Source organism: Platalea leucorodia (genome assembly GCF_965183815.1).
Source record: "Platalea leucorodia genome assembly, chromosome: 9".
NCBI lineage: Eukaryota > Metazoa > Chordata > Aves > Pelecaniformes > Threskiornithidae > Platalea > Platalea leucorodia.
In genome coordinates this window covers 42,123,769-42,151,448 of record NC_138831.1, presented here as the reverse complement: position 1 = coordinate 42,151,448, position 27,680 = coordinate 42,123,769, and the positions used below count along the sequence as shown (strand labels likewise).

General features: G+C 42.6%; 1 protein-coding gene across 1 annotated transcript in view; it reads left to right on the top strand.

Moving 5' to 3' along the window:
- The window catches only part of LOC309595293 (cell surface hyaluronidase CEMIP2-like), a gene marked incomplete at both ends in the record, with an annotated part of 57,939 nt that overhangs the window by 16,174 nt on the left and 14,085 nt on the right, over positions 1-27,680 (top strand). Inside the window, 9 exons of the mRNA XM_082322057.1 lie at positions 628-697; positions 1,322-1,450; positions 2,473-2,558; positions 3,906-4,037; positions 4,158-4,193; positions 5,039-5,191; positions 7,072-7,249; positions 12,538-12,753; positions 20,920-21,128. Coding sequence (XP_082178183.1) covers positions 628-697; positions 1,322-1,450; positions 2,473-2,558; positions 3,906-4,037; positions 4,158-4,193; positions 5,039-5,191; positions 7,072-7,249; positions 12,538-12,753; positions 20,920-21,128 — 1,209 coding nt within the window. The remainder of the gene's footprint in view (positions 1-627; positions 698-1,321; positions 1,451-2,472; positions 2,559-3,905; positions 4,038-4,157; positions 4,194-5,038; positions 5,192-7,071; positions 7,250-12,537; positions 12,754-20,919; positions 21,129-27,680) is intronic.

Sequence of the window (27,680 nt, the reverse complement as noted above, 5' to 3'; positions counted from 1 at the left end):
TGTTTTTACATGCGGTCTTTATTACTGCAAAATATGTTAACAAATGAAGTAAGACAACAGATGACAATATTTGCATAGCTATATCTGGCTTCTGTTTGTGCCACTGCTGATCTTCCCTCTGAAGCAAAAACTCCTTATTTGAACAAACGTCAAAATAATATCTCCTTAATCTCCTCCTTACCAAGCCATTTGCGGCTTGCAAGGACGTTTGTTTTGTTTTCCACGTCGAAGCTTCATAAAGCCATAGAGAATCCCCTACCTGCTGCCATTTCCCCCGAAGTTCCAAAAAACAAACCAGAAGGTCACTTTTCAGACATTTCCCAAAGCTGCTTAAATAAAAAAAAAAAAAAAAAAAAGACGTTGGGTTTCCTTAAGCTGCATTTAACAGAGCACGGATTTTGTGTTAATGGTCTCATATAATTTACAATAGGTTCAGCATGTGGCTCCATAAATGAATATGTCTGACATTACTAGATGGTTTCTTTTCCTTAAAGAGTATCATTAAAAGGTTGTGTGGAGTTTTAAAGTCAATAGGAGAGTTGTGGCTCAAGTCCAGTGCAGTGCTATGAAAATGTATCCTTTCCTGTTTGGTAACTGCTTAGGATCATTTCCATTTTGATTTTTCAGGGCTGTCAGCACGTTCTGGATTGCAAATCCAAACAACAACTTAATAGAGAATGCAGCAGCTGGTGCTCAGGTAAAATCATTTAACGCCAAGAGCTATGCTTTGCCTCCAGTTCCCATATATTCTACTGTTATTGGTGTCATTAGCGTGAGGGCTATGAATTTTTAGTAAGCCATCGTAAAATTTGGGTATTATTTCTGCAACCTTTGTCTCTGTTAAGAACAAGTATTTGCCTACAGTTCTCGCACTGATTTCTCTTACAACTGTGGCTGGAAATGGTGTGTGATGTCTCTTAGCAAATATTGATTTTTATTAGTAGTCAATAGTTAAATGCCCAATAAGATTTTAGGTTTGTATATATAAATATATACTGTCTCCTTGTTATTATCTCTGATGTTTGTGTTCAATGTGCCTGTACAGAGAAGGCTATGTTTTCTAATAAACCACCTGAATTTCACCCACAATATATGCATTTTTAAAACCCACGTGTGTGTGCGCCGGGGGCCCACTGTCCATGCCGAAGGATAAGCTGGGAGATGTAGGAGCGTGGGCTGGTGTGTGTCCCCTGGGACTCACACAGGTTTGGCAGGCTCAGGTTAGAAATCTGGCCAGCATAGTGGGAAACCCTAAGTCCCCAGGATAACCTGTAGCATTACTTGTAGTGTCCCATTTCTCAGACCTCCCTTTGTTTTTCAGGATGTTGGGATATGGTACATCTTCCACCGGGTTCCAACTGGACAGTCCGAGGGGCAATATCCAGAGGGACAGGCTGAACATACCCCCTTGGGAATATTTTACAACAACAGAGTCCACTCCAATTTCAAGGCATGTGGATGATTTTTATATGTTACTATCAATAAAATAGTACGGCGTAGGGCTGACCATGTGTCATGCTCTGAAATCAGATGGTCATGGGTGTCTTACCTTTTAATAGTGGTCTTTTAACACTATGTCAAGAGACAATCAACTTTTTGGGATGATGCTCTTTCTAATGATCAAAGAGGGAGCTGAGCAGAATGGGGCTCCCATTTCAGGTGCCTCAGTTGGGTGCCTGTGTTAGAGGGGATGTGCCCAGGCCATAGGTACACCTACAACTAAGTGAGATTTAAGGAATGACAGGCAGGACACTGAGCACTGCTGTTGGCCATAGTGGTGGAAGGATATAGGGGGATGAGCAAAAGTTGTTTGTGCCAGGGCCTGCTCATCACCTTTGAAAAATGAGACCAAAAATTCAAGGGTAATTCCAAGAAAAACACTTTCCCCCAAATATACTGTTGACATGAAAATGTAACCTGTAAGCTGTAAAAAGCATTTTTAACTTATTTCTCGGGATTCTAGATTGAAATCAGTGCTGTTCTCTGGGCCTTGTATATTTTACATCTTGGTCCATGACAGCTGCTGCTCTAGCCCAAAGTCTTTAACTTAGCTACAGCGGCTCATGTTCTCTTTTGACTGTCGGGGGACTCGACACTCTTTATTTAAAGGCTTACTTCTTAACAACGCTCTTTTTCCAAAAAGTTACCAAGAGCTTGGCAGAGTCCCTTATTGCTTTCTGCAGGGCAGAGAGAGTGGGAGTTCAGTGCCTTGCTTTGGGTCAGAAGGCAGCCCAAGATGCTGATGCATAACACATGGCAAGGCAGGCTCTGTCCTGACTTCAGCGTGCTACATCCTGTGCTAATGTCATGCTGAGCAGGGCCAAGTGACACCAAAAGGGAAGAGAAAGCCCGGGCTGCAGCCGCTCGCTGTGCCTGCACGCACTGGCTGCCTACGTTCATTGATAAAAATCTGGGATCTGTGGTCTCTGTGGGGCGGTCTGTTAAAATAATTGGAGTCGTGTGCATTTTCAGGCTGGTTTGTTTATTGGAAAAGGAGTAAAGACAACGAGAGCCAGCGCTGAAGATCCCAGAGAATATCTCACTGTCGATAATGCCAGGTAAGCACATGGTGTATGGCTAAGTATTTTGGATAGTTGTATTGCTGCTTGGCTTCTGCATTGTGTTTAGCAGATCATTAATGCCTCATTATGGCTGGAGCATCTGAAAAACCACACAAGCTCTCTCTGATGTGCAGAGGCAAATACTTCATAGCTATGCACTGAATTGTTTGTGTTATTGCTGACCAAAAATGATACACGTGCACTTGGGGTTATGAGGACTAAGCAGTGAAGCAAGTGAAAGGGGATCCAGATCCCATTATTCCATTTGTGGGTTTGTAAACTCCAGCATTTCTTATTAATTGCTTAAAAGCACTTACATCTGAAAGGTGATGTAAGAGACTGCTGAGACTGGTCTAGGGTTAATGAGGAGAATAAAGTAGCCTCAAAGCTTTTTGTCAGCTGCTTTAAAATCTCTGAGCTTCCCTTTGCAGCGTGGAAGCAGGTAAATTAAGGCCATTTTCTCACTCACTGCAGCCCTATGGGTCTGTGTGAGGAGGATGTGGCAGAAATCAGCCACTGCTACTGGTCAAGCCTTGGCTTTTTTCCCCTCCATCATACCCTCTCAATGCTCCCATATGGCTGAAAGGAAAGGGTGACTTTGCCTCCCTTTGTGAGACTTCCCTCCCTGGGCCAGCCCTTGGGCACTGAGGTGGTGCGTCCCTCGGGACATCAGCTGGAAGAAGTAGGAGGTGAGGGTAGACTCAGAAAAAGCAGTGGTGATTTTTTTTCCAAACATGACTCAAGTCTACCATTGACAGTCAAGATAGTAAGAAATAACCTGAAAGTAATTGAGAAGTGCCTGATTCCCAGGGCGAATCCTTTTTTCATATGACAGCTTCTCTTTCAGCAGAGACAGAAGCATATGGAGGTCTGGTCTGTATATGCAAGGAGAGCAGCTCCAATTACTCCCTTATCTTTGCTGAATGAGATTCTTGAAAGTGCCTAATTGATTTCTAGCATCAATCCAGGGATTCTCAATGGGCCTTGTAAGGACAATTACAAAAGGACCCAAGTGACTTGGGAAAAATGTTTTCTATGCCTCTAAATTACACTGAATCAAATTAAGGAGTAACCACGGGCCCATTGAAGTCTAGTGAGAAATCTCCCGTTGATTTCACTGGGGCCAGAATTTCACTCTTATGAATGTTTCTTGTTTTCTGCTTGGTACTGAAGCACAGAGATGAAATCAAACTAATAGCCTGACTCTGATCCAGGACATAGCACCTCTTTAGGCCCATCAGACTGATATTTGGAAGCCAAACGAGGTCTGCCAGGCACGACCTTCTCTGTCTGAGGTCGGTTCCTATGTCTCCTGTGCCATATTAACTAAGCTCCTTGCTTCAGGTTTCACCCACATCAAGATGCTGATCCTGAAAAGCCGCGAGTTCCTGCCGTGATTGATGGTCTTATTGCTTTTAAAAATAATGACCATGGGGCCTGGGCCAGGGGCGGCGACATTATTTTCCGCAACTCGGGGTAGGTTACTGTAATTACGTGTTATATCATTCCCCTCGCAGCAGACATAAATAGGTCTGTAGGCCAAATTCACTGCAGACATTACTCCTCATTTACACCGTTGTGTTTCTTCTGTCCCAGGTTTTCAGACAATGGAATTGGACTCACTCTGGCAAGGTAATTTCTTAAAATCGACCTTCTTCCAGTTTTTTCCCCCAATGTAAGAGGCTCAAGAATGGAAGCTGAGACACTCCCCTGGTAATTCCTGTAAGACACAAGAAAACCTCACGTTTCCCTCCCAGACCACATCAAGTCTTCCCTGCACAGCCATTAATACAAGGGGCAATTTAGCCTTTCATTCTCTTTGCCTCAGCATGTCTGGGGAATACATCATAATTGCTGAATATTTCCTTTTGGACGGTAGGTCCTGAACCAGTAGACTAAACATCTGGCTCTGCATTCGGGAAGACTTTTCTTCTGCTCTAACCCGGTGGAGCAGCATCGCCCATAGCTTGTGTGCTGCTGGGGCAGGGTGGCTGGGATGGTCCCATGTGGCACAGCAGGTCTCCTGCCTCCTCTGCTGGTATCTACCCTGCTCCTGCTGCTCTCATCTTGACCCCTCTTGCAAAAGACCCACAAAAATAAGCCATATTCAAAGCCCACTGCAGGCAATGGGAATCAGTGAAGCTCTCACTTTAGGGATGTAGGTAAAAATTTATAAAGCAACTTGGTATAGAGCAATTTTATATATATATATATGTGTATATATATATATATATATAGGGTAGAGCTGGTTTTACCCAGAGTAAGTTACCTGTGTTACTGATGCCCGAGCACTAAGCTACCTCCGCAATAACTTGCTGGCTTCTAAAGAGATTTTAAAGCAGGCTGTTATATCAGTGGATCCACTTTTTCCCAAATTAGAGAAGAAATTCTACTGTGTCTGTGGTGTAATTAAAAGTGTTAATTAATCAGTTGTGGTGTGCTGCATAGTTACCTGGTGTTTCTTTGCCTGTTTGTAGTGATGGGACGTTTCCGACAGACGAAGGCTCCAGCCTGGAGGTTACACACTCCATTTTTGTTGGAGAAAGCAGCAACTTTGGCTCCCAGGGAGGCCAAAACAGCTACTGGGGAAAAGGGGCAAATGGAGAATACAGAACGCTGCCCAGAAACAAGTGAGTTATTCTTCTGCCATTTCTTCTTGGCATTAGCATAAGCTAGAAGAAAAGCCTCAGGAATGAATGTGACTACCAATGAGTAATTTACACCAGGTGTTGAAATTATTGTACAGGCCAGAAATAATAAGCATCCAAATAAAATCACTCTTCAGGCCAGCAGCTTGAGAGTGTTCTTGACTGAATGTGTTTGATTTGATTTTCTGCTTAATTTATTAGTCGCTGGAGAATGGATTAGAGAATCTGAAAGATACCAAGTGGCTTTTGTGTAGTGCTTCAGTAGCGCAGCGCTGAGCTGATGGTACAGCTCCTGTCCACCATGTCACCATCCCTCCTGCCAGCGTAGCTGGGCAAACATGGCTGGTTTGACAAAGGAGAAACCGTTTTTCATTATTACATCTTATTTCTCTTTCAATACCTGTATGCTATTTTCTATTTTGATAGCAGCATAGCCGCCTGTTTAGCAACTGCGGTGCCTGCCCACATCCCCATAGCGAGGCGTGCTTCCCCAAGCCTAAATTCTACCCTAATGTATGTTTTTGGTGATGCTCACCAATCATTAATCCCTCTACGAGGAATATAAAATTAAGGAATAAGCAGTACTCAGCAGACATACCGTGCACACAACTCTGACTATACATGTCTCGGCCACAAGTGACACAGGAATGGGATCTGTGTAGGACAGCAGGAATAATCAGAGCTATCCTCAGTTATTATCAGTGTTGTTATTTTAATTGCAATTGCAAAAAAGCTCCTTTGCAGTTCAAGCAAGCTCTAATCATCTGTGATACTGTTAAGCAAGGTACTCTCGGGAAGGAGTATGCCAAAACATCTGGTATCCGTCCTTTCATTATGCCATAGTGCAAAATGGGATGTGGGGATCCCAACTGTTGGGATAACAGCTCTGGAAATTGAAGAAGAATTATTTGGTCAAGAAACACTCTTTGTGCCTGGTGTTTCCAGTTGGCAAAGTGTTTCTGGATCTCTGGAGCCAACCAGTAAGGAAAACCATCAGGGATGGGGGGGAATCTGGGCCTTGGTGACCCCCAGGCTGGAGAGACGCTGTGTGCCCATGTGATGTCCACTTTATGGCTTTCATGTCTGAACAACTCTTTCTGGACTCTGTAGGCATTGACCTACCCTTCCACACAACTACTAGCCAGCTTCATTACCATCTGTGAAGCTGATGCAGGCCACCCTTCAATCAAACACAACTGGGGCCAAGCAAAACTTGGTGCCTTCTGAAAACAAACCATGGAAGGGGCAGGTCTTTACCTGTGACCCCAGTGCTGCCTCCTTCAACACTAATGTCTTGACAACATGTCCATGGACTGATGCTGCAGAAATCGCTTTTCTGTACGAAGTGCTGTGGACTAGGTCCTAGGGATCTCGTGTGAAGTGGCTTGTATGGAGAGGAGAAACTCTGCTGCGTCACTTGGTACTTACTGCCAGGGAGACGCTGTTGCCTCCAGGGAGTCTGACTGATATCATTTTTTCAATCATGCTGATGTCTTCCTGAGAAACCCGTCTACCTCGGAACAGGGAACCTGATGGCAATGCTGCCACACAGCCCTTTGGGTCTTCCTCATGGTGATACGCCCTGGGTGGCTGGGGACAAGGGTTTTAAACTGCTTTACCCCAGCTTACAAGACTTAGGCAAGCTGTATGAGTCATTTTTTTTGGCCCTTGAGCCTTATCGTGTAGAGGATGTTCAGCAGAGTTTCATCTTTCATTAACTGTGTGATGAGCATCCAGATCCTAGTTTTGGGAAAGGAAAGGTGGTTTAGCTACTTGTTAATATCTTTCTGTGCCTTCAGGAGAAGACTCAGAGTTTGCCCAAGCTTTTAACACAGGACTGTGTTTGTTTTTAAATCTCACAGGACGTTCCCTATTCGTGGATTCCAGATTTATGATGGGCCTGTCAGGATGGCAAAATGCACTTTCAAGAAGTTCACCCCGACTGTTGACAGATACTCAAGTGCCATCGGGTTCTTCATGAAAAACTCCTGGCAGATAAGCCCCCAGAATAATGTGTCACAGATCCTGATGGAGAAAAGCGTGAGTAAGAAAATTAGGAATGCATGCTGTTGGATATGCAAGTTTTTATGCTTTTAGAAGCAGTGAGAGATTTATCCTAGAGCGGGAATTTCCAGGCAGTGGTGCATGTTACATTGGTGCATACCATCGATTCATTTTGCAAGACTTGTTTTTAATGAAGGTTATTTATAAGCCAGTAAAATGTGAAGGTATCTTATGCCTGGGCAGACATACATTAAAAAGTCTGCATTAGAGGAAGATTTCACCTGGTAACCAGAAAATCCAGAACATCACTCTTAGCTGGTGCAGCATTACCAGCTTATATATGCTGAGGACCTGGTGAGGACCTGGCCTCAGAGGTTGAGGGAAACACAAATGAGATGTCAGGAGGCAGTAAGCTGCAATACAGTTCTGATACAGAAATAAGGAAATGCACTTAGAAGCAAAGCCATGGCCCAGTTTCTGGGGTCAGCAGTGAAATTCCTGTTGAGCACAACAGGGACTTCCTTTGAGCAGTGACAGCAGAATGGGGCTCTCTATCTCTGCCTTGGCAGGAGCTGTAGGATGCTGAGCAATTCCTGTCCTTGTCCTGGATTCCTGCAGGGATCGTGGCCCTGCACACTTAGCTTGGGAAATGATAGATTCCACCTGGCTTGCTCCCAGGGATCATAACCTCTCCTTAGCTTTTTTCAAACAAGGTCCGTGCTTGTTAGGATGTCCATGAACTGTAGTAACTTTGGCTTGAGGTTTGGCTTTATCTTGAGGAAAATTCCCATTGCTCTGGGATTGACCAATATCACTCCCTCTGGCAAGCAGTTAGTTTGTCTGTCCCCTCTCTGGTACGCTTTAGACCAACAACAGGAGGGTATTTTATGAAATGATGATGTTGATTGCAGTCACTTGACTGCTCCTCTAAAGAAAATACAGTTCCTGTGCATTTCTGTAAGGAGATCTTAGTTACCTTAGATGCTTTAGGGAGCTTTGGAACAAGAATAAGGGCTAATTTGCTGTATCTTCTTTATGTTCTCCCTTGGGGAAATGGTTATAAGATGACCGTGGGGAACATGAATGAGAAAATCAACGTGGAACTGGGGAGGGGAGCTTAGAGAAAAATGTGTGATGAAAAAGTTCCGTCAGTGGACTGGAAGAGAGCGGAAATTTTCCTCCAGTAATGGATGTAGGACTCTGTCCAACAGAATGGTTTCAGACAGATGATACCTGTGCACGTTAGCAAAGGGGATGATTACCTCTTGAATGGCTGAAAATGCAGCTCTTTAATACAGTTGCACCATTTGAAGCCAATGAGCCTGTTAAATATCCCAGCTTTTTTTGCCTGAGAGGCAGTTTAGGACTGCAATGCCTTTAAGATCTGAGGTTTTCAAGGTAAAAATGGTCAGAAGACTTACTAAATACTTCTGCAAAGCAAATTAAAATAGTACAGTTTCAGCCTATTACAAAAAAACTAAAGACATTATCCCAATAATTATTTATTGTATGTACATTTCCAAGAAATATCCATTTCTGAAGTTGGTATTTTGCCAACTTAAAAACCATTTATGTTTGTAACCACCTGCATCCCAGCACTTTTCACTTCGATTCTGTTTTATCTGGATTGAACCCAGACATGCTAAATCTGATTTCAAACTTGAAGGACTACGGTTAGTTTATTGTTTTGTTGCTAATTGCTATATGGGACAATATGTCTTTGACTAGTTAAGATAGAGCCTGTAGACTGTTTTAATTAATTTTCCATCTCCAGGCTTCATTTTATTACTTTTTAAAGGGTAGCTAAGTATTAATTCCCTAAAGGACAATCAATTTACAGTTGTTTTTTAAGAAGAAATTAAACATTACTGCATGTTGTATAGTGATGACAAAACTGTTAGTCATGCTGAAGGAATAATTGTATAATTTATCAGGCTAATCAGCAGATTAGTTAGACAACAAAATAACAGAGCCACTCTTGTTTAATTCCAGCATAGAAATAACAGTCAAGTAGAACAGAAGACCTAAACATTACATTCCGCAAAAAGTATTCTAGTTGCCTTTCCATTGACAAACCTAAATCTCACATATTGAGATATCTGTGCGTTTACCAATAGCAAAATTATTGCTAGGCTTGTTTGTTGGTTGGTTGGTTTGTTTTAAAAAGGGTGCTTTTTGAAAGTTATTTCAAAGCAGTGGAAGCAGTAGTTGGTCTTAACCCAGCTGAGGGCGACTGATGGTTGTTGTCTCCTGTAGATCTGGTTACTGTCAGTTAGTAGGACTTGAAGAGCTCAAAGGAGATGGCCCTAGCCCAGAACAGAGCCATGCCCAAACAAGACACTTGTGCATCGTTTCTTAAGAAGACCTGACATTTCTCTTTTTAGTCATAAAATAGCAACCCATTCATCTCTCTGTCCTTTTTCTGCACAGCTCCTGTAGAGTGAGGTGAGGAGCAAGAGGTTGTACGTGACCTTTTGGGCTCCCATGAATAAGGCCACGTCCAGCAGGTGCAGAAGACTCACAAAGTGTCCCAATTCACATCCATTCCCAATAGTCCCTCTGGTTATTTTCTCCCTGCAGCCAGGAGCTTAGGGTGGATTGAAGCCTATTCTACTCCTAGCTGTGCCAACACTACGGCATCTCTGAAGTTACTTGTTCCAAAGAAATCCCAGCAGTCTGTGTCGGGTGGGTTTGTGGTCCCCAGAAGAGCTCAGAGGGGTCAGCACTGGCTCCGGGCTGTGGTCTGGCGACTCCCGTGGGATTGCAGTCCTGCTTAGCTAAGAGATGGGCACTTCCTAATGTTGCCTTTACTATGTTTAGCCTGTGTTGTCTCAGTGCTGGGTTTCTGTGTCAAAGCAGCAGTTTGCAAACAGTTCATGATGGGAAAAAGAAAAGCAGACACTGAGTTAAAGTGCAAGTCTGTTATCCCCTGAAAAAGAGGGCAGCAAAAAACCACCCAAACACTAAAGAGACTCCTGACCAAAGGGAACTTGCAGGCTGAGGGCTTGCATCACTCCAGCAGAGTAAAAGACATGCTAACAAGGGCAGAGTCCTTGGGTGGTAAAATAGAGGAAGATTCACACTGGCTGAAAGTGAGTTTCTTAAAATGCTATCAGTAATACAGTGATACGGCTTTTTATAGCAGCTTGTGCCAGTACTTGAATTTTAGAAAAAGTTGCAAGTTACTGTGATGTTTTCCAGTACATTATTAATTTTTAATATAGCCAGTGTTTTCCACTGCAGTCTTCAGGACTTGTCTGCAACTGTGTTAGGTGTGCTGCCTTTGGACAGGTTGAGTTAGCACATTCCTAAGAGATTATGTACTCACATAAGCATCACCTGTCAGGGCTCCCTGTCAGGCTTCAGACAGGTAATTCAAGTAACCTTTATAGCATATCACTCCCAGGTAGCCCACGCCTGATGAAAATTAGGTGTCTGAATAGTAGTGTGGTAGCTAGACATGACGTGTCTCTGCAGCCTCTTCTAGCTCATTCCTAGCCCCACATGGACATACCTGACCAGCTGAGTCTTTTCTCCGTTCATCTGTGTTCACTTAGAAGAAAAATATATGTTGCCATAGCTGTAACTGCAAACTCGGTGCACCCCTATCCCTCAGCATACAAAAGTAAGGTAACCTTGAGACTTATGAAAGAAGTGAAACTGCTCATTAATATTTCCATTTCATTTCTGACTTTCAGACTTTTTAGAGGAGAATGTTAGAGATCAGATTAGCATTAGCACCAAAACTGTCTGCTGCTGGATGGAAACACTGAGAGTGTTAATCAAATGTAAGCTGTGCTGGCTGTGCCTTGGTTTGTTTTGAAGTACGGCTGACTTTGTTCTCCTCCCCAGTGAAGTGCCCGTTTTCATGTTCAACTCCAGAAGTGCACTGTCACAAAGTATTTATAATGGAGCTTTGAGCTGCAGCACAGTGTTTACATTTTTTTAATATCTCCTCTTTTATAAGTTAAAATGAAAGAAAAAAACCAACTTTTTGGATCCTCCTACTTTGCCAAGTAGCCCTTTGGGCAAAAGTTTCCTTCAGCGCAGTAAGAAAAGGTTTTAAAACACTCAAAAATACACATTAAATTTCCATGTGTTTGAGCCTCCTTTAAATGAGACTGCTTCAGGTGTTTGTTTATGAGACTCATATTTAGACAAGAAGGTGACAGAAAAATGGTTCTAGGCTCTAGTTTAATTTTAAAGGAATGAAGACTTTTATTCTGCAAGTAATTCTTGCTGCAGTGGTCATTCTTTTTAAGCCAATGGGACTTTCCATCTAACTCAGAATCACAATGACCCTCCTATTCTCCTAAGCTGTTCTGTTTATTATTGTTAAAATAAAGCCTTTAAAGCCCTTAGTAAACTTGCAGCCTAATCCTGCTGACCCTAATTCTTACTCATGTGCACAGTCCAATTAAAATTAGTTGGGCTAAGTAGAAGAATTACAGTCCTTTGGGTCAGCATGATCCAGTCGCTATTTCTGCCGTCTGCTTTTATACACATTGCTGCAGGATTTATTCAGAGTGCTTGACCTGGGGTAATTATTTTCTTGATTACTTCAGAACTTAATTGTCACACACTGTAATAGTTTTCTCTGCAGACATTAAAATATACCAAGCCTTTTTGCTGAACATCTGCAGTTTCCTTGTTTTGCTGGATTTTCATATCAGGACAGATTCTTTTACTTAGCTACTGAAAAATCTTGAAAACAGAGCTATGCATAATGAGGATAATGCTGTTTCCTGTTAAATTTCTCTTTCCTAAAAAAAATTCTTCAGGTGAGATATTAGAATCTGCACAAGAGCCAATTCTGAGAATTGCTGTAACTTTTATGAGTTTGATAAGGTTTTAGGGGAACAATTAGAAAAAAATAGCACTCACAGAACTCCTTAGAACAGCCATTGTAAATATATGAGAAAATTCACCAAATATCTAGCAATTTTTGTTTCTTTGATCACAGCTGTGATATTCCTCAGGAAATTTCATAATCTTCAGTACTTCCCTTCCCTTTGAGTCATCCTCTTCCTTTTGCCACCACATAATTTATTGCTGTATGATTTCAAGGAATACATGGTTGCGTGAGTGCATTTCAAAGAACCAAAAGTCTAATTTTTGTGAAAATATCTCCTGGGATTAAGAAATGAGGGGGAAAACCAATACAGTCAGAAATTTTTCTAAATAGAAGAGGCAAAACAACTCTTACTCAAACAATAGAGCTTTCTAGTTCTAGCTGTATCACTGTTTTGGTTGTTAAAACACTGCAAACCCGGGTCCTTACTTAGAGCTAACCAGTAATTTTTCTTCTTATTTTCTCCTGCTAGGTTGGACTGAAGGTGTTTTTTGGCAGATCAGGCGAATGGTTTGGAAACAACGATAATGACGGTGACAAAATGTCTATCTTCCATGATTTGGATGGCTCGGTGACAGGGTATCCGGACACTTTCATAGGCAGAGCAGACAACTACTTGCTGCGTCATCCCGGGTGTCTCACTGTCCCGCGCTGGAACGGGGTGATGTGTACTGGGAAATTCGCACAGGTAATGGGGGGCAGCTGCAGGCAACATCGCTGGGCGTGTTGGGGGGTGTCCTCAGGTACTCTGCTGAGGGGTGATGGAGTGAAACCTACTCAACACTCCACAAGATAAGAGGTGAATAATAAATTGGGTATAATTTTACTCCTCTCAGTGTTATCTGCCTAATTCCAAGGGCTCAGTAAAGCTGCTGTTCTGCTGCTGCCTGCAGCCCGTGGCTGTAAGGAGCTCTGTCTCCTCCCATTTCCCATAAGAAGCTGCCAGTTGAAATTGAGTTGGGGGAAAGTTCGGCATTTTCTAGTTCTTGCTTCCAGGCATTTGTCCACTCTATCATGGGGCTCTGGTGGCTAAGTCTGGTGAATCAAGTTTCAGTAATGGAAGATGTTACTCCTCTGATACATTCCACTGTGTTCAAGATGGTTCAGTTGAAGTGGTTGAGACACAGTTGGGTGGTTGAGACACAAACTCACGCTTGTTTCTTATTTCCTATCCTGAAATCACTGGCTGAGGGATGGTCAGTCTTAGGTCAGGGTGGTCTTAAACCTTCACAGCAGTTTTCTTCAGCACAATTAGAGACCCTAGCTAAAATGTCAACACCTTGGTAGAAAGGGCTGCAAATCCCAGGTAACCTTTTAGTAGGGAAAGAAGGAAAGAGAAGAATGGTAAATGGAGGGAAAATGTGACCTCAAAATCAGATTGTGGCTCATTGTTTGTTGCTCAAATTTCGACGAGACCTTTGTGTGTGGGTAGAGCATACTGTAAATATGTGACTCACCACAGCTTTCACACTCACCTGTAAAAGATCGCAGATGGCTCTCCTTGCTCCTCCACTTCTAAAGGATATTAACGTATTAACAGAAAAAGTACCCAGGCCTGTTTTAAAACTCCAGTTACTTGGACATCTTGCCAGGTCTCCTCTCTCCTTGTGTTGAGCAAGCCAAATATTAAGGCTGTGTTTGGTGGGCACACACACCACCACATGGTTTGAGGTTGGAGAGTGGGTACTGGGAGCCCTCACACAAGATGTGGTTTTTGAAAGGACCATTATGTTCTCCTGATCCCTGAGAACAGCCTTGCACTGTCAAATAAAGACTGCAGTGGGGTGCACTGCTGGATATGAAAGGCAAGAATGGAATATGAAATGATCTTAAAATAAGATCAGAGTTCATGAGATACAGCAGGTGTTATTTATTTATTTATTTATTAAGAGTCTTCTGTGCACTTGGGAGCATGCTGCAAAGTCTTTGTCTCATTGGGCATCAGTAGCCATTGCCCAGCCATCAGCAGGTGTGGCAGAGGATGAAACTCTGCCTGAAGTCACTGAAGATTGGCCAGCATTAAAATTGCCTCGAGAGGAGCAGGCTGTCAGGTTTCCCTTTGTAACATGCAGTTTTGTGAGCATGGGGATTAGCAGAGCCCGATTTCCTACAGTTGCACCTCAGGATGGGTTTCAAACCTAGACCCATGGATTTTCCACATTGGGAGATTTCTGAAGGTGCTTTCTCTGTTGCTTCTCTGATGCATACTAATGTGTGGGCTTGCATTTGGGTCCCTTTCTCCAAGGAACTTTATGCATGAAACATTTAGGAATGCAATTATCTTTGAGACCTCTGTGCCTACATAATATGTGCACAGTCAAATCCAGATTACACGTGCTGCCTTAAGCTAAAAAAAAATGTGTGCATTTGCTTTAGTTGCACAGCAGAGAGCAGGAGTTGCTATTTAAGTGTTTAGGCACTGGACGGACACCCCCTGGTTTGCTATTGACTAGGCAGAAACAGGACTGGGCTCCCATTGAATTAGGGTTTTGTGCTTGGCACTTACATTTTGCTCTGTGTCTCCAGAGAAATGTTATTCTCTGCTCTGGCAACCTAACAGTTAAATTCAGAACTGTAAACAAGTAGGCATTTATATTTTTATTTCTATTAATACGCTCCCAGTTATGGCACTCTACATGGTGAGGCAGTTTTTCCACCATAGAAAATTTCCTTGGCTAGGTTTAGGCAAGCATAAACATTTGCTTCTCTGGGATCCGTTACTTACCAGCGTTTTTCAACTAATCAGCATCCAGCAGGATGAGTAAAGCTCATATTAAATGCCTCACGTTATGGGTTTTGGGTAGAGAACTATATATGTGTACAGGATAGAAGAAATTGGTCCCATGCAGCAGGGTTTGATTTAATTTGGAGGGTATATTTGTTGGAGTATTTCAGCTTAACCCTGGTTCTCAGCACTTTGACAAACTGATGATTTGTTTGTGTGCTAAATTCCGAGTGTCATTTTTTAGATGAGAAGCCTAAAAGAGTGAATCCAATTATGGAGAAAGATGGTTTGCTTTGATCTTAGCAACTCTATTACAAAATCTGTTTTTCTTTTCATGTAACTCTGGTAGACAAGAGCTTTTATTCTTCCCTAGTGCAAGCAGGTGAAAATGTCCTTTCAGTTCAAGGAAATAGTGACTCTTATATTAGTGCTGAACTGGGCCCAAGATAGTCAGCCTAGGGATGGGCTACTTGGTGTGGAAAAATGAGATCCAAGTTCTTCAGCTAACGTTGCAGCCAAATCCTTTCTGAGCAAAGTGCCTAAAGTTCAGTTAATTCCTTTCTGCTTGGTTTCTTTCATTCACTTTGCATGCTCATCTTCTCCTGAATGCAATTTGCGCAGGAAAGGAAATGCCTGGGGAAAACCTATTCCTCTGGCAGCTCCACAAAATCCTGGGGACAGACTTTCCTGAGGGCGTTTTAATCTGGCAACTCAGGTTGACATTCCCACCTTCCTACGGTTGGTTCATGGTCCTTCCTCCTCACTGTCTCCAAGAAGCATCATGCCACCTTCCCCACGTGGTGTCCAAGACCTTCCTTCAGCAGGGAGCACTAAGAAATGCCTCATGCTTTGGCTCCAACATTGCCTTTCACTACCAAAAAAGGGTTCTGGGACCAGCTTAAAATCATGAAACTTATGCAAGCAAGAACTATCAGGTCTTTTTGTCCTCCACTTTCAATTCTGCAGCCTGTAGGGTTGGTGTTGTCCAAACAAGACCAGCCTCTTTGCTTTTTAATGACAGCTGAAACTCTCATGTTACAGTGTAAATAAAGCGAGGCTTTGAGGAAGAACACCAAGTAGAGGGAGACTCACAGGGAAATCACAAGAGTTGGCAGGACCACATCTGGCAATCTCTGTGAGTCACTCAGACTCTGTCAGCAGGGCGCTGAGGTCCTCGGTGTCCCGTCAACCTGACTTTCAGCTGTTGCAAAGGCCAGTAATAAAAGAAAAATACAGGGAGAGGCTCATCCCGTAGTTCTCTCCATGTAGGTGGGTGAGATTTCCAAAGGCACTGAACTGGAGACTCCTCAACATCTGCATTACTTGTTAAAATGTAAATGAGATTCCTAAACCGTTTCTGATTTTTATATAAATCGTAAGACAAGTGCCTTGGCTCCCACTGGGCGGTTGAAGCTGTGCACTTACTGCTTCCTCACAGACTTCACAGCAACTCATCAGGAGAGGCTGTGAAACTTCTCTTTTTTGGTATTAGTCTTATTAACATAAGCAGAGTTTTTGGCAGTCTGTGCTATTTTCTTTTATAAGCTTAAAAAGGTGTTAGACAGTCATAAGAGACTGCTACATAGCTGAATTAGTGTCAGTTTTGAATTACCAAAAAATTGATGCTTTGCTATTATAAAATACTTCAGGCAATGCTGCTGATTTTTCACCAGTTCACTTAGTCACTACCTTACTGCAGGCTGCTGAAATAGAAATTCTTCTACTTCTGCTAACTCTGTTCTTGCAGTGAATGTTTGCAATTGCACTAATCCTGCATCTCCAGGCTATTTACCTTCAGCTGGTATCCGCTTGTGTATTCAGTGCCTGTGTAGCTGGTTTTGGTACTGATGCTTCTAAATGTAAGCAAGCGAGAGATGCAGTAGGTAGCAAATGGCACTTTTCTAAGCACAGGCAAAAACGTGCAATCCCAGAGTGTCTGCAGTGCTTGAGGATTGTCAGCACCTCACAGACTGGGAAGAAGGAAAAGCCTGCAAGGTATTTTTTGGCTAATGGTGTCCATATTTGGACAAAGAGGTCCAATTTTGATCTCTGATGTGCACCAATGGAAAATCAAAGTAGTTCTGCTGATGCCAGTGAAGCTGCTGTCATTTTTAGGGCCAAAATTGGTTCTAGCATGTCTTATAGGAAGATACATTTTTTCTTTCTGAAATAATTTTACTTGGAAACTTCATAGAGGAAATGTTTTGCCCTGGGAAATTAACCTTTTTTGAACAGTCACACCACCAAAAGAGGAGAAGGTATGTTTTGAACTTCTCATTTTGCCCCAGCTTAACAGCTGACAGCACAGCAGGACAAAAGCAATGTTCAAGAAACTAGAAAGCAAGCAAACCTTTTCTCAGAAACCAAGATTTTCTGTTCCAATACTTTGCATGTTGCTTATCTTCATACTCGCTATCCAGTTGGATAGCAGATCCCCCATGAATTGTAAAAGAACTTATCTTCTCAATTTCACAGTCGACTTGGGAAAATTGCCATGTAAGCACAGGGAAATCTGACACATCTTTTAGCATGAAGTGTTAAGCAGCTAAAATGACAACTATGTCCATTAAACCATCCAGGCAAGTAGAAGGCTCACATTTTATAATGTTTTAACTAGTTCTTCTTCTCCTGCTACATTAAGCTGTCACCACTTCTCATATTTTGAACTATCTTTATGACCCACTTTCTTCTCTTAAATATTTCGGTAGATCTAACCAAAATTATGGAGGTGTTGCTAAGGAAGATGGATTTTTCACTCTAGAAAAAAAATTCTCTTGTTACTCTCTTTCTCACTCCTATTCACAAGTGTTTTGTCCCTTCAAAGGTAGATATAAGGAAGAAAAGTGATAAAGTTTTCCAAGTTCAGTTCAAGTGAGTAAAGGTGTCACGGAGTAAAGGCTGAGGAAGAAAGAGGCCACGTTGTGACATCCCAAGAGCACTGTGCTGGGACAGTGGCTGATGTTTCACCTATCTGGGGCTCGTGGAGCTCAAAGGCTTCTTTTTACTTCATTCATGTCATTGGGAATTAAAAGCAGCCTTTTGGTGGATGACTCTTCTGGGATTTTTCTAAAGTAATCTGTTGGTCTTGATTCCAGTCCTGAAAGGACAACAAAAAACAAGTACTAGGACTGACGTGAGTCAGCATCACAGAAGGGAGGTCAGGGATTTCATGGACAGGGATTGGATTCCCCTCTTGTCCTTTGTTCCCTCAAATGAGGAGGAAGGCCAGAGAAAGGGAGGAATGGGAAAATGTGGGGTGCTGCTTTCCGTGCAGCTTGGTGTGTTCAAGAAGGACCAAGACTGTTGTTCCAGAGCTGAGCCCAGTTGCTGCAGGAAACACCTCAGCTAGTCCCTGCTGCCAGCGTCCTGTTGACTTAGTGTAGCTCCACCTGGGCAAAAGAGTCTCTTCATGTAGGATCTAGATTGCTTGATCAGGGCCTTTACCTACTGTGACCTCCTTTAGTGATAAACATTTTGCAAAATCCACCAGATATACTACTGTATTTCTGTGGGACTGAAAAATCACATCCTTGGTGGCTTGCAGTTCTGGAAGGCATTCACTCAGTAGCCACTGTTGGTCATTGCAGGAGACAAAGTCAATTTACAAATATTTCTGTCAACACAGAAGTGGCATTTTTCCTTGTTCTAGTAACTACTGTTTCATTCTCAAAACAGCTGTCATCATTATCCTTAATGTTGGGCCTGTGACTTGGTCCCTAGGCACTTGGGGGAAAATGTTACCAACAAATCTCTGACATGCTTTCCTCCTCATCTTATTGAAGCATACTGCAAACTCTTCCAGCACTTTCTTGAAATCAATAACAATCGTCGTAGTGAGCAGCTTAGGCCATGCATAGCACTCTTTCTCTCTCTCTCTTTTTTTTCTTTTTTTTTACACAAATACCTTAAAGTATATAGGAATCTTTTGTTCTTGGTCTGTAATTTAGGAACTTTTGGGGGTCATTGAATGCGTTTCCTTCCTTTCTTGTCTTATTTTATCATTGGCGCATTTAATTTTGTCATAAGTGCACAGCAGCCACCACCTTAATATTCTCTGCTTGCTGGAGACACATATTAGAAGAAAATAATGTCAAAGTTTGCAGCGATAGGACAGAAACTCTTGCCTCTTATTCAGAAAGACACAAGTGGGCTATTATTTTGCAGTATCAGAGTTCATTACAACCATTCTTTATCAGAAAATGATGTTTTGATTGAGAACAATTAATACATTGATGGGATTTCAGGTCCAATGGGACCTTACTGATCACCTGCTCTGACCTCAGCATTTCCCCATCTGGGTGGGGACAAATGAGATTGAAATGTGGTTTATTGCATTGGACGTTACTGACTTTCCAATCATAGTTTGAATGTGAAGGAAAAATAGATTTTCCTTCTTGGTCTCCTAGATAAAAAAGGTCTTTTATCAGACTGTAAAAACAATTTATTGTTCCTTGATCCATCAAAAATGAGCAAATGGGCTGCTGCTCAGAGATTGTTCTGGGTGAATTACTTGACCAATAGTTCCAGCCATCAAGAAAAGCTTGTGTTTAATGCAATTCTGGGATCCACTTTAATCTCCAAGGGTCTGCAGATACCACTCAGGATAGGCTCTCGTCATTAAAGTGCAATGATGTGAAAGGAGGAATGGACTGAATATCCAAGAAACATTTACAACCACTTTTGGATTAATTTTTTTTGACATGAGACCCAAATTTTTAACTTGAGCATTCAGCACAAGGCTGCTGAATTCAGGGGTGGGGTGAGGAGTAGGCAGAGATGGCCTGTCTTTTGGAGGTCCTGAGGAGCTCAAACTCAACGCCAGGAGGAGGTGCAAGCGCAGAGTCCTGGGCATGAAACTGGAACTGGAACTGGCTAGATACCCCAACTAAAATAAGCCCTTATATAAAACATTGAGAGACCGTCTGGTTTTGCAGAGCTTTCAATCTGCGTAGGCAAGAGGAAGAGAAGCAGATATGGAGATGTGAGGGTCCAAGGTCTCATAGCCCTGCATTAGAAGGTAGATATCCTGATAGACAGAGTCTTGCCCTCTCTGCTCATCTTGGCTGTGCTTGTATCCTTGCCTGCTGTATTAAAATCTGTTAAGAGACTACTGCATCCACTTTAATCTACATCAAAGACAGAAACTGAGTTTAAAAATAATTTTACTGGACGGATGTTCATGTAGAAGCTTAGATATTTCTGAGCTAACATGGATTTTTATGTTGAATGCTTTAAGTTCTTGATGCAAAGAGTGCTATTCCACACTGTAGGGAGAGAAGGAAGCAGGATTGTAGGTGTTCTCAGCTGTCCTCGGTGCACTTGAAACCCTTCAGGGAGTATGACAAGGTGTCTGCTACAGCCTCACATGCCGAGACGGATTTGTATGACTAGCTGTGCATCCTCCTTTTGCACTGGAATTTCACACGGGGGGACGCAGGTGAACATGATGTGTTCAGCCTTAAAACTAACGTTTGCCACATGAACTGGCCTTCATCTGAGTGATGGCAGGACAGAAAAAGCATACAACTGGAGTGTAGTTTTGTAATTGGTCTGTAGAGTTGAACTACAGGCCAAGGGCACCTGTTGGTCCCTGCATAGAAGAGCTCTTTGTTGAAGCCCATGGAACATGGCATTTGGTCTATAAGGTCATATAGTCAGGCCATCACGTTTTAGCCCCCAAAATTTCAGCCTAGTCTGCTGCTTGAGAGCAGAGATGTGGATTCCATTAGATAACTGGACCTAATCCAAAGCCTGTTGAAATAACGTAAGAGTTTTCTGTATTTTCAATGGAATAAGCCTGTTTTTAAAGTGCAGCTATTTGAATTCATAAAAAAGAGTTACTTTGTGATATTTCCTTGATTACCCTTCTCCCTTAAGATTTTGAATAGCGAACATTTTTATGGTGCTGTACAATTCATATCTCACTTCATGGTGTCCCCACGAATGGCTGCAGATGCTATTTCTGTTTTACCTTTTTATTTGAACTGGAAATGTTTCAGTGACTTTCCAAATGTTCTGAGCTCTTCGTTGGGAAAAAACGTTTACAGGCAACGATGATCAAATGCACATGTTATGGCTGAGCCTGGCTGGTTTAATGGATATGTTTGTCATTTTTCCTTTCACCCTCAGCTTTATATTCAGGCCAGGCGCCCTGAGAATCTGACCTTATCCATTGCCAGAGCAGCATACCATTCCCATCCCTTGCAGTTGCAAGGCGTGAACAGAGGAGCACCATACCAGCAGTACCAGCCTGTCGTCATGCTCGAGCAGGCTTATATCATCCAGTGGGACGGCAGAGCACCTGAGGATATCATCCTGTACCCGATCAACTTCAACAGGTACTGCCCTCTGTTGTGGGAAAATGTTCTGTTTTCAAAAGGTCTGGAGCTTTAACAATTTCCCAGGTTATTCACAAGTGACCTTTCAAACATCTCAGCAATTTCTGAGAGCGTGGAAGCAAGGTGTTAATGGCTGGCACTTAGTGATGCAAAGAGATGCCTCTGCTTTCACTTTATTCCAGCTTTTTTGATGTGCAGAGATGTTTCTCTTTCCAGAAAGTTTTGAAACAGAATCCAAGTAAGTCCTGGCCTGCTGTCCCTGAAATCCCTCCAGAAGAGTTCTGGCTCTTGTTCGTTTGTTTGTACTAGTTGCTGCACACATAATTTATCTCCCATATATATAAAGTGCAGAAATACATCAGAATGTGCACAGAGCTTTGCATCTTCTGTAATCCAAACAGCACGGCAGCCACTGTTTCTTTTTACATAAAGTTTCAAAGTGTTAGGACTCAGTACAGCAAAATTGTAGGCTGTGCTGTATTTATTTCCCATGTTTTCTTCTAGTGTTATATAAAAGCAGGGTCTATCCATTTTAGATACTACTTTTTTCCCTTGCAATCTGTTTCATTTTGCATAAATTCATTTTGCATAAATTCATTTATGGTTTTTAGTACTCTTCTCTTACTTTAGTGAAATTACTTGTGCTTTGCTCTGGTCCAATTGTTAGGAAAGAGTCCTGCAATCCAGTCAGCTTAGCTGTGACAGACATTGCCATGGTTTGCACAGATGAGATGCTGCAAGAGATGAGCACCACAAAAAAAATGGCCATCGCCTTGGGTTCTGCAGTTTATGTGACTCCTCAGTTATTGATAAAAACACAATACAATAAAAGGACAGAGATATGCAAATGAAATCTTCCATGATTACACACAACCCAGCTGCACACAGGCTCAGGTATGCAAAGCCGGTTTTAGATAGTTGACATGAAAGAAGTCAGAGGCACTGAGGACGTGAAGCAGCACGTACCGCTGGTAAATCTGGCGGGCTCCCAGTCCATCCAGTATTATCCACCAAACCCCACACCCATCCTCTGCCGCTCCAGCGGAGTGTCACTGCTGTGGTTTTAGCTTAGGATAATTTTGGTAAAAGCTTGATCTCTATTTGGTTCCCCTGAACTTTGGAGCTGAAAAAATTTGGGGACAAATACTGTCCTTAGTTCCCATTATGAAGCCCCATGGGAATGTAGCTGAGAAGGGCAATGTTTCCTCTTTATACATGCCCATTATAGCAAGTGACATATACCTGGTCCTCTTGATTAAAGATGTAGTAGTTGTAGGGCCATGACCAAGTTGCTGGCGGATCAGTGTTTGGACACTCCTGTCACAGAGGAATTATTAGAATTAAATCACTGTTTTCTGTATTAATATGTCTTTGTGCACTTTAAGGAAGAGGAAAAGCCATCAGTCACTCACGGACAAGCTGAGCTTTGCAATTATTATCTGTCTTAAAATGATTAGCTATTTCCTTGCAATTGCAGAGCTAAGTCTTCTGCGGGGTAACTGGTGGTTACTCTGTCACTGTGCCAATTAATACTTGCCAAAGCTTTGGCCCACGGTCTTCAAGCACAGATTCAAATTTGAAGGCAGCACTGGGTCTTTGGTAAAACTCAGCTTGAAGTTTAGCTTTTGTTCAAGCAGCAACTTAACTACATTTTACTATTGAAAACCACAATGTGGTTGTGGTTCTCTTTGTCTTGTGTGAAACCAGTTATTTGAACAGGGCAAAAGGTTGTAGATTTTTCTGATCCAGGAACAGTTGGCAAGGTATGTGTTTTGAAGAACTGTAAACAAGAAATACACTATAACAAAGGAAAACCACAGTTTTACTTCATTTCGTTTAGAGCATCTTGCTAAGAACTAATTGGGAATGAAATGCGTGGCTGTTCTGTGTACACCTCAAGTATGCTGGATGCTAACTAATGCGAGACTTAAGGCTGGTGCAATGGCAACAGTGAAATGTCCAGACTGCATGCAAAAACATGGAGAAATGAAATTCCTGTGGAAGGGTAAAGGAATTGAGGTGAAAAAGAGGATTTAGAAGTTTGAAGGAAAACAAGTGCCTGCCTAAGCAGTTCCATGTATGACCTTTATTAAACATTGTATTCCGGTCATTTCTGGAATGGAAGAAATCTCAGATTGTGGAGCGCAGAGTAATCAGAGTTAGAAAATCAGGGAAGACTTTTACCTGTCTCAAGTGGCTTTCTGTTTTGTTTGTTCTTTTTAAATCTAAAATACCGAATAATCTGCCAAAAAATGAGCTCTTAATATAGTAACATCTGTGGAGAGTATGTGATGCAAACCAAAACATGTTTGATGAACTTTAACAGCAATATTCTAGGATTAATAATTTCAGACATAACCTGAGTGAACAATTAAACTATTTTTAGTCTTGTCATTGTAAAATGATGGATAGATATATCCGGGATGCTGCCCTGGCAGCTGGACAGCCCTCATGCTTCTGGAGTGATTTGCTCTGCGCTGGCTAAAGGAAGGTCAGAGGGGAAATAAGGAATTTGACAGGGAGATGTGTACCAGGATTTGGATTTTTGTGGAGGTCAGGCATAGCACTGATGTTGAATACTTGCATGATTAACGCTTTCCCTGCCTCTGAAGCACTGTAGGAAGACCCAATAGAAGTCATGCCAGTTCAGATGTCTATTAAAAGACTGGAATGTCAGGATTCCTGGGGTGGGCAGGAGCTGGTGGGGATGAATTCACATGACTCAGCTGAAATTGGCAGCACTGCTTTCTGCGAGCTGCAAATCCTGTGCAGTGAGTTCAGAGGCTCCGCTCGGGTGGGTTTACTCAGCGGAGGAGGACACCAGCGAGAGCGCAGTCACCGAGCAGATCTTTTTCTTTCTGTCGTGGGCACTTGAAAGGTTGCTGCAGTACTTGTATCTCCTTCACACTGATTCAAACGGTGTTTAGAGTAATTCTTCAGTTTCTTCACTTCCATCAAAATATGTAGCTAAACCAAACAAAATTGCTGTGTCTCCACGTGCTGCCAGCTGCGGCCATGTGGTGCAAATGAGCTGTTTAACGCACGCCAACTTTCCTTCCAAAGAGAGATGTACTTGTTTGCATTCCTCAGGGTAGCTGTGGCACCAGCTAACTGATGGGCAAATGTAAAGCCATGGTGGAGACCCGCAGGCTGTGTTTTCAGGCTGCTGGGGAACATAGCTGTCTCAGCAGAAATGCCTTTTTAAGCTATAGATAGCGTTGTCTGTCTAATGGCTGGGAGTTTCCCTGTGAGGATGAGAAGGTGGCTGGGTATTGATGCTTCTGGAAAGAGGTAGTGCAGGACAAGTAACTTCTGAATGTTTTGGCAAGTGAACAGAAGGAGAGCACCAGCTGGAATTTTAATGACCAGGAATGAAGGGTGCTCCAGAACCGGTCCAGATCTGCTGAGGTTTGCTCTCATCGAGCATAAAGTGTGTGTGAAACCTTCATGAGCGGAGACCTCCGACCCCTTCTCCATGGACTTCATCTCTGTTGGAGCAGTTTCTGCCCCCTCAGAGCTCTTTGTATGTTTTCTTGTTTTTTTTTTTTTTTTTTTTCTGCTTCACAGATGTATGAGAATTATCTGTAAGACCGAGTTAAGGGCCTTCCTCAGAATTACTATCCTGAAGCACAAAGGCATGCAGAGAGCATCAAGCTTGTTACGAGGTGGGGGAGAGGCTGGTAAGCCAGGAGGAGAGGATGGAAAACATTATTTGGTTGCAAGTGCGTGCCTCCTTTCAGGTGCTGGAAAACAGTACAAAGATTGGCACTTCATACAGTAAGCAAAGTCAGAAATGAAGTTCTTCAATTTAATGACTTGGGCTTTGTGCCTGTGCAAATTTTCTAATCGCAGAAGCAGCTAAGACAAATACTATTATCAAAGGCACAGTGCTGTTCAGTAAATCAGCCAGGCTTCTTTGTGCTATCAGCGCATCTAAAGATAAGAATTAAATCTCCTCAAAGCACATATCTGAAGTATAGTGTAATAAGTTGTGTTGTTGAAGCAGCCTGAAAAGCAGTGGCAATTAGATTAAACATTCCTTGTTTTTAATGAGCACAGGCAAATATCTCTATACTTGGTCTGTAAAGGCTCAGAGGGAAGGGTTTTCCCTTATTAGGGCTCTCTGCTGTGGTTCGACAGAGAGAGTTCAGGGAAATGTGAGCAGCTAGTAGTATAAAGAGGGTATTTTTTGTACAGGATTGCCACAGTCCTGCAAGCAGGGGCTTTCCTTTGTACTGCACCTCCCTGACAGATGCTGGCTCCAAGGACAGTGCGGGGCAGCCTTCCCCAGGCTCTCTTCATCGGCACCCTCTTAGCTTCCTGGAGGGGTACAGTGAGGCTCATAACACTGATTTTCTTTGGTGCCTTGGTGCAGGAGTTGGATCCTTATGAGAGCCTTTAAAAAAAAATTGGCAGGGGAGGGCCAAATTTCTTGTCAACAGCAAGCAAAAGTGCAAATGTTCGTGAGTGTGCCTGGGCATGTGTTCAGCCTTTCCCCGCTGTGGTGTTTGTGCAGGGATGGGCACAGGTGCACTGCTCGACTCCTGTATTTGCTAGGCTGGAGTTCTGCGCTAGGGCTTGTTATCATATTCACCAGTGAATAATCTAAATTACATGAAAATTCAAGGGCCTGGAATGAGTTTGCATCTAGATTCTTCATGAAAAATAGTGGAGCCTTTGGACACTGGGTGATATGAGGCCTCCAGGATGCTGCAACCCATCCAAAGGCAGAGATATCAGTGCAAGCAATCTTACGCAGCCCATGTCTGCACTGAGACTCTGGGACACTTGTTATATTTGTATTTGTCAGGGTTGTGTAGGTAGGTGTTTTTCCTACGGCTTCTTATTCAATGCCAGTCTGATTCATACTTTCAGCTACTTGTCATTTTTGCGATTAAATTCCTTAGCGGTGATAAGGTCTGGAGGAAAACAAAGATAATGAGACAAGGCTAGAATGTGCTTGTTGCAGGCTTGCCTAGTTTATCGATATTTCCTGAATTGTTTCTTTTTCAGATTAGTTCTAAATGAGCTTTTCCTCTTGCTTCCCAGATTGATAAATGCACAGGAAGGCAAAATTAGTATTTCAAAGTGGAGCTAACAGTTTAAGGCTGTGACTGCTTTCTTGTTCTTGTACATAAATGAGTTCTGACCTCGATCCCCCAGATCTGGATTTAATACAAGTAACACCAGCACTATTTCCAATAATAATAATAATAAGTAAAGTGCTACTTGGGTTTCATAGCCTGCCCCTTCTGATAAAATCTGTAATTCAGAGTTAATCATCCACACAACACAGAAGTCAGCAGATATATTTGAATTCCCTTCTGCCTATTTAAATCCCTTAAATTACCCACAGGTCAACCAGTGGATGAAAGCCACAAGATATTTTTTTTCCAATTGGAAAGAAGCTAAAACATTTGCCAGAACACCAGGTTGCAGATTGCACTGTTTTAGTACAGCTGGGCCAAAGCGGGTGCTGACATTGCCATGTTCAAGCGACCCTAAAGCCCCGTCTTTGCCTCCCCGCCTGCAACCCTTGCTGCTCTCTCTCCTCCACAGCTTGCGCTTGCAGCTGGGCCGGTGGCAGCAGCTGGGATTAACAAGGTGGCTTGGAGAGGAGAGACGTCCTTCCTGAGCTGCTCATTTTACAGCATGAATTAGAGCAATCTGAGCATCAGACAGTCCCCCAGATGGCCGTGGCAAACAGGCTGCTTGTTGCTTTGAAGCCTGGCACATGAAACCTAAAGGTTTTTCCTTGCTTTCACCCTTCTCCTGGCCCATGGAGTAGGGCTTGGGGCTCCTCCAGGCCACCAGCCTTTCCCGACCTGATGTGCATCCAAGGCACAGCAGCAGAAAAATACAAATTACACAATAGTCAGCAATAGAGTACTTGGGAATGCATTAAAAAAAGATACAAATTGAATTGGGATGCGATTCCTCCATGAAAGCATGTAGGGTGGGAAAAAAGATGATAAGATGATGTACTGTATTTAAATGCAGAAAGTTCTTATTTTTGCTTGAATACAGTTGTCTGTGAGCCAAATGCTGTCTGAGTCAGACCCGGGTTTCATGAGTATCAGCAGAAGTGTACCTCAGGGCAGGATCCCTTCAATAATTTGTTGAGCTTCGCAAAAGCAGAAAGTTGTTTTGCCTAAGGAGGCACATGGGTAAAACCAAATATAAATTTTAATTTATATTAAGAGATGGCTTGTGCTTTTGAATTTTTAATGGCATTTCTTAAATGGCAACATTTAGGATAGGCATTTAAATCCCAATACACACAACTCTAGTTAGCTAAACACACACCTAACTTGTTACTAACCCTGCAGCAAGCGGTCTTTCAGAAGAGTCTATCCTTAATAACAAGGTCTTGAAAAAAATTTCTGGATGTTCGCTCAGTAGCCGTGTTTTTCATCGCGGGTGGGTTGGATGTGTTTAATGGACTTGAGCTGAAGGCAGAAAATTTAAAAGAAATCTAGAAAAAGAGAAGGAGCGAGTGACAGCTGGAGGGAGCTGGTGGGAAACGTGGGTTCAAGGGAAAGAGCTTGAACT